At 38.0% G+C, this 13,150-nt stretch overlaps 1 protein-coding gene across 3 annotated transcripts in view; it reads left to right on the top strand.

Annotated features, from left to right (window-relative positions):
• LOC143038840 (DNA mismatch repair protein Mlh3-like) overlaps nt 1-10,104 on the top strand; it is a 41,304-nt gene extending 31,200 nt beyond the window's left edge. For all 3 annotated transcript variants that reach the window (XM_076208454.1, XM_076208456.1, XM_076208455.1), the window contains 3 exons: nt 6,245-6,455; nt 6,665-6,819; nt 7,046-10,104. In XM_076208454.1, coding sequence (XP_076064569.1) covers nt 6,245-6,455; nt 6,665-6,819; nt 7,046-7,108 — 429 coding nt within the window. In that variant the 3' untranslated portion in view covers nt 7,109-10,104. The remainder of the gene's footprint in view (nt 1-6,244; nt 6,456-6,664; nt 6,820-7,045) is intronic.
• The last annotated feature ends 3,046 nt before the right edge of the window (nt 10,105-13,150 follow it).

Below are 13,150 nucleotides of genomic sequence, written 5' to 3'. Positions count from 1 at the left end.
TGGGTGTCCATAGTGTTGCAGCATACTCCAATCTTGGTCTTGTCAGTGTGAATAATATTTTCTTTACCTTTTCCTCATCCAAGTAGTCAAAAGTCACTTTCATTGATCTTAGTAAATTGAAGGTTTCTCAGACTATTTTGCTGATATACTAGTCTGGTGACATGTCTTTGCTGATAATTACTCCTAGGTCCCTTTCCAAGCTAACTTTTTTAACTTCCTTTGTACCAGTTTTATATTGGCCTGATATTCTATTTTTACTTTTTCTAAACTCCATTATACTACAATTCTTGATGTTGAAGTTCACTTCCCACTTTTGACTTCATTCCCAGACTTTATCCAGGTATTTCTGTAGTGATTCACAGTCTTCCTCTGTACTTACTTTCTTTAGTAGTTTTGCATCATCTGCAAAGAAGTTCATATAACATTCCACACCTTCATCCATGTTATTTATGTACCGTATTTTCCGGCGTATAGTGCGCGACTTTTTTCCGTTGGAAGGGCCTAAAAATGGGGGGTGCGCGTTATCCGGTGGTTCGCGTTATCTACGGCCTACGATAAAAATTCTGCGGCTGTGTGTGTAATTTTTTTCACAACAACTTGACGATGTTGGCCGTCACAAAGTCAGGACGGCACACTTTTCTGTGACGTTCCGTGAGAACAAGAAGAACAGCCATGGTGACATGAAAGAATATGCCAGCATGGGCTATATAAATATTTGGTATAGGTAGGTATCTATCGAATCTTATTTTTCATGTTTAAATCCTAAACACCATGAAACATGATCAATATTCATGATATTTACCCATGTTCACAGCATCCTAGTTTGAACTTTTATGTTGGCTTTGTTGCTTCACTTTAGGTACGGTACAAATTCCGTTGTGGCCGTTCATAAACTCGTGTCAAACACCTGACTACAACACCCTCTTTCTGGAGTTATATTAACTAAACGTCACCTCGATGAGAGACTCCTATTTCACCACTGTCATTGTAGGTTCAAAGCTAAAACGAAACAGTCTGTAGTTTGTTTCAGTATTAAATAAAAAATGGTAAAGACGAATTATTTCCTCAAGATATACCATGAAATTTTTCTGTAAAAATCCCGAAATTTTTCTGTATATTTTACTTCCAATAAACTTTTTTTAGATCATATTTCCTACAAACTATTTAAGCTACAAAGTAATAAGGGACCAACGCACAACATGAGTCATATACTGGTACATGTAGTTCCGAATTTTTCTTAGTTGTGTGCTGATTGATGCCTAAACTGACACTTAATTTAGTGACAAATCAACAGATTTCCCAGCGGTGGCTCTAGCCAATGAAAAATACTTCTCCATGTAACCTCGTTCACATGATACTAAGTAATTAATTGCCGTTATTTCATTGGTTTATTTTTACTAACATTAATTATCGTAGTCTATGCAAATATTTGAGATCCGTAAAACAGCACTGGTACCAACATCATGAACATTGGCTTTTTAGCTTACCCGGAATACGCGAGATCAGGGCCGAGATTGACAGTTCTATTGCCAATCTAGCCTACACTAAACACCCTATTGCGAGAGTTTGTTAAACTAAACGTCACTTCAGTAAAGACACTTATGAACCGAAACATAGTTGCTGCATGGCGATAAAAACTTGTACACGGTGATAAAAACTTGTACACGGTGATAAAAACTTGTAAGATGAATTATTCCCTCAGGATAGTAAATTACAATTTTTCTGTAAAAATCCAAAAATTTTCATGTACATTTTGTATTCAATAAACTTTTCATGGCTCAAATTTCCCACAAAACAATGGACCAACGCAAGCAGGAGTCGCATACATGCAGTTCACGAGCTTTAGCCACCAGTGACTTTTCCTGGCATGCGTGTTATACGTCGGTGCGCGCTATCTGTGTACTGAGATAACGAAGTGCATGGGTGCGCATTATAACCCGATGCGCATTTTAAGCCGGAAAATACGGTATACGGCAAACATTATTGGAGCCAATACAGAACTTTGTGTATTTACCTAGTTGTATATAGGATTAGAGCTGTGCTCATAGGGTCCTGTCTTTTTGTTTTCACTTATCAAATTTTGCCGTAAATGAATTTTTGGTTGCCTGGATTACATTTATTTTCAACTTACTCAAAAAATCTGTGCATCTGTGTGGAAAGGTGTATTTCCTAAGTCTTACTTTTCCAGTTTTCTACTCTGACCTTGTGTTAATCTTCATGCTGTACATACATACATACATACACCAAAGGCTTTTTCCCCCTTACATGGGGGTAGCCAAAAAGAAAAAGGCATAGAAAACCACTCCCACCCATTCTATCCCCTACATATTCCACTCCCCTCCACCCTCCTCCCTCCCTCTCATCTTGGCACCTCCTGGATGATGGGTCATCCCTGCATCCTGTCCACTGCCCTGGGTCAGAAGCAGTGTCGCAAGACACAGCACATCCACAGCAAGGCCACTTCATTAATTCGGCGACCCCCCCCCCCTCTCCATCCCCTCATGCAGAAAAGGAGAAGACGGGGAGAAATCCCTTCAGGTTGTGTCAAATTATTTCTCATACATACTTCCTCACCCCCCATCCCCCACCCACTCCCCCTCATGCATCACAGCATCATCCATACACAACCCTTCTCCATTCACCCCTATCTTCTGTCCTCTCCCATCCTTCCTCAACAGACATTCCTCTCTTTTGTAATGCCCCTTTTACCCCATCCATCCATCTCATCCTAGGATGCCCCCTCATATTCACTCCTTCCACCTCTGCCTTCCACACCTCTTTTACTAATCTTTCTTCACTCATTCTTTCTGTGTCCAAACCATCCTAATACTCTCTCATCAACCCTATCTCCCAACTCCCTTTCCACCCCCTCATCCTCATCTCCTCATTTCTCACTCTATCTAGCCTAGTAACTCCTATTATTATTCTCAGACATTTCATCTCAAACACATTCAAACTCCTTCTCTCTTCCTCTCTTATGTTCCATGTTTCTGCCCCATACATTGCTGTCAGCACAATCACTCCTTCATATAACCTCCTCTTAGCATCCATTCCCAGATGTCTATTTCTCATTACACTTTTTAATCCACCAAGGCATTTACTCACTTCTCTCAATCTACATTTTACCTCCACCCCCATTCCTCCCTTTCCTGCCACATTCACACACAAGTATCTAAAACTATCCACTTCCTCCAGTCTCCCTTGATGCTCACTTCCAGCCTACTGTCACTCTCTCCCCTTGTACATCTCATCACCTTACTTTTGCCCTAATTTATCTTCAGCTTCCTTCTTTCACACACCTTCTCAAACTCTCACTAACTTCCTCAATCCCTCCTCTGAGCCTGCTACAAGTGCAGCGTCATCAGCAAACAACAACTGGCTTATCTCCCACTTTTATCCATTTTCTTTAACCATCTCCAACCCCTGACCTACTTCCCTTGCATTCACCTCTCGCATCATCCCATATATAGATTGAACAGCCAGGGCGACATAACACATCCCTGACAAAGTCCCACCTTTGCCTCAGACCATTCACTCTCTCCATTTCTAATCCTAACACAAGCTCCACTACTCTCATAAAAACTCTCGGCTGCCCTTAACAGCTTTCCTCCTGTCCCATATATCTGCAATGCCTCTCACAATGCCTTCCTGTCTACCCTGTCGTAAGCCTTTTCCAAATCCATAAAAGCCCATTTATCTTCAGGTTCCTTCTTTCACACACCTCAAACTCTGTCACTAACTTCCTCAATCCCTCCTCTGATCCTGCTATAAGCACAGTGTCATCAGCAAACAACAACTGGCTTATTTCTCACTTTTCTCCATTTTCTTTAACCATCTTCAACCCCTGACCCACTACCCTTGCATTCACCTCTCGCATCACCCCATCCATGTATAGATTGAACAGCCAGGGCGACATAACACATCCCTGACAAAGTCCCACCTTTACCTCAAACCATTCACTCTCTCCATTTCTAATCCTAACACAAGCTCCACTACTCTCGTAAAAACTCTTGACTGCTCTTAATAGCTTTCCTCCTATCCCATATATCTGTAATGCCTCTCACAATGCCCTCCTGTCTACCCTGTCGTAAGCCTTTTCCAAATCCATAAAAGCCCAAAAAAACATCCTTACCTTTTCCTATAGTTTACTCACATATCTGTCTTACCACAAAAATCTGATCTACAGAACCCCTACCTGTCCTAAACCCACACTGTTCCTCACCAATTACTCCCTCTGTTCCTCTCCTAATCCTCTCAGTCAAGACCCTCCCATAAGCCTTCCCAACTACACTTAACAAGCTGATCCCTCTGAAACTACTACACTCACACTTGTCCCCCTTTCCCTTGTAAAGCGGAACTATACAGGCACTCCTCCAGTCCTCCGGCACTCTACCCTCTTTTAAACAAACATTAAATAACTTCACCAACCAGTCCACCATAACTGTACCTCCTTTCTTCAGACATTTTGCATGGCATCCATCCAACCCAGGTGATTTACCTGCTGTCATCATCTTAACAGTTGCTTTCACTTCATCTTTCATTATTTCTCCACCATTTTCCTCACTCGTCATGGTCTTTTCTTAGTGATTCTCACTGCAATTACCTTTCCCTCCCTTTCCTCCTTCACATTTAGCAATTCCCTAAAATACTCTGCTAACCTTCCTCTCATTGCCTTCTCTTCCATAGTCATCTCTCCATTTGCACCTTTTACCTTTTCTTCTCTACTTGATTTGCCTCCTCTTCCTCTCTTAATTTCTCTTCAAAACATTTTTTATTACTTTCAAAATTTTCTGTCATACTCTTACCCCATTTCACATCTGCTCTCCTCTTTGCCTCCTTTATCTTATGCTTTACTTCTCTTCTCTTCTCTTTGTACCTCTCATATGATTCCCTCATCCTAATTTGTAACCAATCTATGAAAGCTTGGTTCTTCTCTTCTACACCCTTCTTTGCTTCCTCATCCCACCACTCACCACCCTTCCTTTTATTTTCTCCCATCCTCCTTGTTCCACACACCATCTTTGCACACCTTATGACTCCCTCCTTGAACCATCCCCATTCCTCCTCCACTCCTAGTTCTACTCTATCCTTCACTCCCTACCATTCCTCTCTCAGCTTCTTATATTCCTTCTCCATTTCTTTCTCATTTAAGCAGTTCACTCTAAGCACCTCCCTACCTTCTGCCCTTTTCCTCTTTCTCCACCTATCCTCCACTCTCAACTTACCTTCCACCAGAAAATGATCTGATATTCCCCCACTCTCTCCCCCTAGAACATGTACATCCTTAACTCTTCTTACTATACTCCTGGTTACCACAATATAGTCTATTAACACTCTACCTACCACCATTCCACCCACCACCCTCTCCCATGTGTACTTATGCTTGACTTTCCTGAGACACTGTATTTGCTATCATCATCTCTCTTTTGAGACACATCTCCACCATCAACTCTCCACTATGATTTTTTCCTGGAACTCCACACTTCCCAATCACTCCGTCTATTGGTTAATTTCCTACCCTAGCATTAAGATCTCCCATTACAACTACATTGACATTTCTCTCTAATCCCCCTATGCACTTGGTTAAATCCATTCAAATAGCCTCCCTTTCCTCTACACTCTGCTCACTTTCAGGCCCTTATGCACTTACAAAAACCCACAACTCCCTTCCCAGCTTCACCTTCATCTACCTTAACCTTGAAGAAACCTCCTTCCACTCCACTACACACTTACCTATCTCTTCACTTACTAGTATAGCCACCCCTTTTCTCCCTCGTCCTCTCTTCACTCCTGAGAACCTCTCAACTACACTCCCAAACTCACACTTGCCCCTCACTTTCAACTTATTTTCATTCAATGCCAACGCATCCATCTTTCTCCTCACAAACATACTCCCTATCTCTTCTCTTTTACTCTCATCTGTACTACATCCACGCATATTAAAAGACCCAAACCTTAGGGTACTGGTTGGAAAACTCCTAGACCCTCTTATGCTTTTACTTTTTTTAGGAATCCCTTTGGGGCTACAGGTAGCAGGATTGCTAGTCCTATCCCTGTCCCATTTTTGTCACCTCGTACAACTCAAGTGGGAAGACTTGGTGGCAGCATTCTTTTCCCCCACCACAGGGATATATATATATATATATATATATATATATATATATATATATATATATATATATATATATATATATATATATACATACATACATATATACTTACATCTTTCTCCCTTCTTACACAGAAAAGCCCAACCAAGGTCCTGATAAATGCAATGCCAAATTGTCTTGTAGCTCGAGAAGCAAGTGAACTACGACATAAAAGATGTCAAACAGTGACTGCCATTGTAGAAAGTCTTATAAGGGAAGTTTGCTATACATTGAAGCAAACAAAAGGGACAGCACCAATAATGCCCAGAGTTTTGTCCAGTGTTCTAAACTCACAGGCATGTAGAGGTTAGTATGCTCTTTGGAAAATATGCCTGATTTGAGTTTTTTGATTAGCTGACATTGTCAGTCAGTTTATCATATTATTTAATCAATAAATATAGTACTCCACTACAATCATCTGAGTTGCATATATATATAAGCTGTACATGGGAAAAAGATTTTACATTCTTTGTCATTAGAAGAAGAAATCTTAAATTTATTTAATTGTTTGCTAGGTGCAATCAAATTTGGAGATGCAATGAGCCTGGAGGAATGCAGAAAATTGATATCTGAATTAGAACAGTGTCAGTTACCCTTCCAATGTGCTCATGGTAGACCAGCAGTTGTTCCTTTGGTTGAACTGACGTATTTGTCCACCATCAGTAAGAAGGTAAGTTTGGACATGGAATTTATGTCTCGTTCTTTGTCCTTAATTATATAATTTAAGATTATTGGTCTATAGGCTGTTATCAATAAATTTCTATTAAAGCAATTTTTGTGGAGTATATGTATGTCAACATATATGGAAAAATATGGGATGGAAACTAGTTATTTGCATTTACAGAATGCACCTTTTTGAAACTAGCTGCAACCAAAATGAACACTTTGTTTTTCAGGTTAAGAAGCCAGATTTGAAAAGAATATCAAAAGGACTGAAGAGGCCCAAATTGAATGACTAATGAATTCTGAATAAACCACCAAAACATCCAGGATCTTAGGTTCATCTCTCCCCCATACCAAGTCCAAACTGATAGGAAAGATTATTTCTGTAAAGAATTGAGCCTCACACCACTCACCAAACCAACATACCAGGCATTGCATATTGTTTTATCTACAACTGCCAGCAGCAGATCATAACAAATAACACTGACACACAAACTCCCTACCTCATGGAGAAACTTGAAAATTGTCTTAAACAATTGTCCATAATTGGCCACTTTTGTCATAAGGAAGCCTTTCTTTAAGAAGACCTTTACCCTCTTGGGGAAAGCATCTTCAAGGTGCTGGAGGATTTCAGGTTGGATGTTATGCTAGACATGTCTGAACTCCACCTCCAACTTTCATGTTATTGATTTACCCGTGCCTCAGCTCTTGTCCTTAAGTTCTCAGTAAGAAGTCTTAAACAAAGCTTATTCCTTTCAATTTGGTTTTATGAGTAAAACACTAAACCAAATTTGTGTCAAGGATATTGACCTAATCATCTTGGTTTACTGTCTGGCAACATCACCAACTCACCCTTATTACCATATGCAAAAGGACCTTAAATCATTAGATAAGGGGGGTTGTTTTATAGTGTTATGTACTTTGGGTAACACCTCAGTCTCCTTCCGCTCCCACACCTGCATACCTTCTGTATCAGTTTACAACACACTTGTCCACCTCTTTTAAAGCTCTTCTCCATATTTCTTAGCAATTGCTTTCTTATGAACAAGATGGGTTGTCATAACTGCAAATATAGTTTTGTCTTGGACTTTATTATAATTTTTCAGCCACTTGTACAGGGAATTAAGCCCCTCATTAAGCCTTTTTTGAGTTGTATATTAAGACATTCTTACCTGTGATTCAGTCTATATTATTTACATCTGTTGATTACTTCATATGTATTGGTATTGGCTTGAATTGCTAGTGTAATTATTTTATACTGAAATAAGCCAAACCACTTGACCATAACAAGAGCTTTGGATTTTGCTCCATAACCTGCCATGCAGTAAGAGTGCGATTGAACTCTGATTGTCATTTCATAGTGCTCATAGTATAGTGATGCAATTTGGTGAGCCTCTGGCCCCCCTCTCCATGAGATAGTACATCTATACACTTTATGGTCAATGGTCATGAACTTTGCTAACAGCTGTTACATTGTGTATATACTAATGTCATTTTAATGAGCAATTTCTGGGGGTATTAAGATGAGTTATTTTTTATCTTTCATTTCTACAGTATCCCAGTTTGTACAGCTTTACAGCATAAAAGAGGTCAAAGTACTCAGTTTAATGGACCCTTGTTTAAGAGATTTTGAAGGCCACAGACTAAATTCAGTGACTCAGAATAAATTCCAGTCCCCCACTATATGATCATAGCATATCAAGGATCTATCTTCACAGTCCTTGGTCATCCCAGTTCCCTGCCACAATGCAGTGAGGCAGTGCTTCCACCGTAGGACCCATAAGCCAGAGCTGGTTTACCCTCACCACTTCAGTATATGGTGATTTCCCTCATTCATTCAACATAATTTACAGAGATTAGTCCCTGTTCGGGTGAATGTTTTAGGAAGCTCGCTGGCTGAGTGGGTTAGGGCGTCGTTACTTGTGGTGAAGGTTGAGGTGATGGCGGTTTGAATCCTGTCACTGGCGAAGTTGAACCAAGGGCATGGTTCATTAAATTTCACATTACAAAGTTCTCTGTGAGGGGCACCGTCCTAGCCTTCCAGTAGGGGGGAGTTTGTGACGTTAAACCATATCATCATCATCATGAGAACATCCCTTCAAGCTATATCTATCATCCATTCACAATCTTCCTCTACTCACTCCTATCTTTTGCATTCTCTCTACCCTGATCCGCAGATAAAACTTCTGCATCCAGCACACCCTTTACCTCATCTGTCCACCTCATTCTTGCTCTACCTAAGTTACCCTCACCCACTTCCACCTTCTACTTTTTTTTTTTGCTAGTCTTTCCTCACTTATTCTTTCTATATGACCAAATGATCTCAGTACTCTTTGAGCAACTCTACTCAACAGCTCATTAAAGATAGGGTCAATTAAAGAATACTGGGATGGTTTGGGTGTACGGAAAGAATGAGTGAAGGAAGACTAGGAAAGAGTATGGAAGGTAGAAGTTGATGGAGTCAGCTTGATGAGAAGAACAAGAATAAGATGAATGGATGGGGTGAAGGGTAAATGTACAGGGAATAGGGATGACCCATCATCCACAAACAGCTAAGATGGATGAACAAAAAAGGGAGTTTTGGAAAGCTGTGGGATGAGTGAAGAGTAGTTATATGCCTTGAATTGGCCATCCCCTTGTGTGGGGGAAAGGGCCTTTTGGTATATGTATATATATTTCATGTATGTACATTTTCATAATCACATCATTCTTTGTAAACTAATGTATAAAATATTGAAACATTGACTTATTTTGTCTTTGATCATTATGTTAATATGCATTAACAATGTCATATTTGAATCTAGATATCTGTTTACTTGAAATATAATGTTCAAAAGCAAACTTTGGATTTTTAACTTCACAGTCTGTTATCTTTATATAAATTCCATATATATATTTTATATTCAGTCATAATAAATATACATTCATCTGTTTTAAATTGAAATTCATATACCACTATACTCCTTTTGCTTGTCTCTTCTCACTTATTCTTTCTCTATGACCAAATCATGTCAGCACTCTTCGAGGTGCTCTGCCTGACAACTTTTTTTTACATAAAAGATAGGGTCAATTAAAGGATGGCTTGGGTGTATGAATTCAATGAGTGAAGAAAGACTGGTAAAAAAGAGTGTGGAAGGCTGAAGAGGATGGAGTTGATTTGATGGGAAAACCAAGAATATGGTGGATGGGGTGGATGGGGGCTTTGGGGACAAGATGTGTCAATTGATTGGCAAAGGGAGAGGGCTAAAGACAGGTGTGAGTGGAAAGTGGTTGTGAATGAAAGATAAATTGATGTGGTTGTTAATATGTATATATATATATATACATATATATATATATATGATTATATATATATATAGTATATATATATATTATATATATATATATATATATATATATATATATATATATATATATATATATTATAACTTTTGTGTTTCCTATGAGTTATGGAGATTTGAATTACTCCTTTTACCCCTACCAGAAATCTACTTTTCACAAGCTTGATAGCTTATGGAAAAAGATAATAATTCTTATGCTATCATTTTTAAGAGAATCTCCTACCATGCTTCACCAAAATATATATATATATATATATATATATATATATATATATATATATATATATATATATATATATATATATATATATATATATATATATATATATATATATATATATATATTTATATATATATTTATATATATATACAGATGCAAATGTGAGATGAGAGTAGTTGTGAACAGATGAGAAACTGGTGAGGCCCAGATGAATTTCTTCTCTGTTCCGTAAATTCTTGAGTAGATAAGGGGGAAGTGTCACTAGAAAATGAAGGAGGGTAGATAATTTGAACTTTAGATTTGGACACCTACTACACTTTGCTATGGAGATGTAGTGTCTCTTGACCTAAACAATGTGCAGTGAATAGGGATGACCCTTCATTCGCAAGCAGCTAAGATGGTTGAGACAACAGATGGGGTTTGGATGGATGAAGGGTGGGTGTATGCCTTGACTAGGCCATCGTCTTGTATGGGAGAAAGGGCCTTTTAGTATATGTATGTATGTATATATATTTCATCTATGATGTACAGTTTCAAAATCACATAATTTTTTGTACTGTATGCTAATACATAAAATAATAAAGCACTGACCTTTTTTGTCTTTGACCATTATGTTAATGTGTTAACAATGTTGTATCTGAATCTCTACATATGTACAAATGTTTCATCTATGATGTACAGTTTCATTATCACATCATTTGTTGTACTGTATGCTAATACATGAAATAATAAAGCACCGACTTATTTTGTCTGTGACCATTATGTTAATATGTGTTAACAATGTCATATCTGAATCTCTACATATGTATATATATTTCATATATCATGTACAGTTTCATAATCACATCATTCCTTGTATTGTATGCTAATACATAAAATAATGATGCACTGACTTATTTTGTCTTTGACCATTATGTTAATATGTGTTAAGAATTTCATATCTGCATCTGGATATATGTTTACTTCAAATAAATTATAGTGTTTTAAAGCAAACTTTGGCTTTTTTAACCTAATAGTCTGCTGTCTTTATATAAACTTCACACTTTTTTCTATATTCTATCATGATGAAAATAATTTTTAAAGTTACATTCATATATACAATAAATCACATTTCAGTGGTTTTAATTTGAACCTTAATTCTTTGTTAAGATTTTTTATATTTACATTTTAAGAAGTTCAGATGTCTTAATTTGAACTTCAGATTTTTTAATTTCAAGGTGAAAAAGATTTTGTACAAAATGTGGGTGTCATTGTGCTCTCTTAGCTCTGCTTTGATTTTCTGAAATTCTGAGTATTTACTACCTGTAGTTGGAGTGCATTCATCTCTCTATCCATTCATTCATAGTAATGTCTTTTCTTAATTATGATATACAGGAAAGGAGCAGCACTTGTGGGGGTGTTGTGCCATCTAAGCAGAGCGTCATGCAAGACGGAGCTCAGCATCGAATTGTCACATCAAGTAAGTATAGTGTCTAATTATCATACCTAGCTCAAAATTAATTTATTTATGGTTCCAACTTCGGCTATATCTCTAGACGGGGAGTTGGGTGTGTGTGCATGTAAGGTGACAGCATTATCCATAGATTGGTTATATATGAGCTCTGAGCCCTCTTCCAGGAGGGTAAAAACTGTTGATCATGAGTCCGACACGTGATCCAAGACCATGGTGAATCTCTCTCTCGCGCACACACACGCACACATGTACGTCAGATACACAGCGAAGATTGGAACTCCGGAAAAGAAGTGCAACTTTCATGGATCTCAACGATGAGGGAGTACCTTGTTGTATTGGTAGGGAAGGGGGAAAGCCCATGGTGTAGTAGGAAGGTGAAGAAAAAGGAGAAAGAGAGGGATTACTGAGGAAAATGGAAGGAAATGGGGAAGGGGATGAACGGGCCCTGGATCTTAGGAGAGGTGTAAACAATCGGGTGGGCAGAAAACAGATGAGGAACAGCAAGGAAGTAGAGGTGTCAAGAGCAGAAATATAGATAATAACAGCTCAATGGATTTAATGAGGGAGGAGGTGACAACCTTCCCTGACTAGTAAATCTAGAGGAGAAACTAAAAAAATGAACGAAGAATGGGAGGTTAGGTTTGACCAATTATCACAGGTTACCGAAAGAGTTGATAAACTGGAAGAACTAAAGAAAGAGAATAAAAATCTAACTAAAGAAATAGAAGAATTAAAAAGACAGTTAAGAGAAGTAAAGGAAGAGAATGAGGAAATATAGAGTCCATAGCAAAAGAGGTAAGTGGTTGGAAAAAAGTACAAGCGAACAATAAAATTGAATTTAGAGGTATAATGGAACAGCAGATGAAAGAACAAACTAAAGACACAGTTATTAAAGTGATGAGGGAGAAGGAGAATATAGTAAGAGACTTAGCAGTTAAAAAGAAATGTAAAATTATATTAGGGATGGAAGAGAAGTATAATCTAAATAGGACTACAAGAATAAAGGAGGAAAAAGAAAAAGTAAATAAGATATTAGAAGTAGTTCAAGAAGATGAACAAGAAATAGGGAAACAAATAGAAGAAATATATAGACTAGGGAAATACAATACAGATAAGACCAGACCAATTAAGGTTAAATTCAGGTCACAAACGACAGCAGAGAATATCTTAGCAAAAACAGGGAAACTAGCAGACAGTGAGCAATATAAACAGGTGTGAATAAAAAGAGAAATGAATAAAGAGGAAAGAGAGGATGAGAAAACAAGAACACTAGATGTTATGGAAAGAACAGAGAAAAAGAGGAATTCTATTGGAGAGTAGTGAA

Source organism: Oratosquilla oratoria, chromosome 25, assembly GCF_046742065.1.
Source record: "Oratosquilla oratoria isolate Oo_2021 chromosome 25, ASM4674206v1, whole genome shotgun sequence".
NCBI classification, from domain to species: Eukaryota; Metazoa; Arthropoda; class Malacostraca; order Stomatopoda; family Squillidae; genus Oratosquilla; species Oratosquilla oratoria.
Note: the sequence above shows the minus strand (reverse complement) of the source record. Positions and strands in the feature narration are given on the sequence as shown.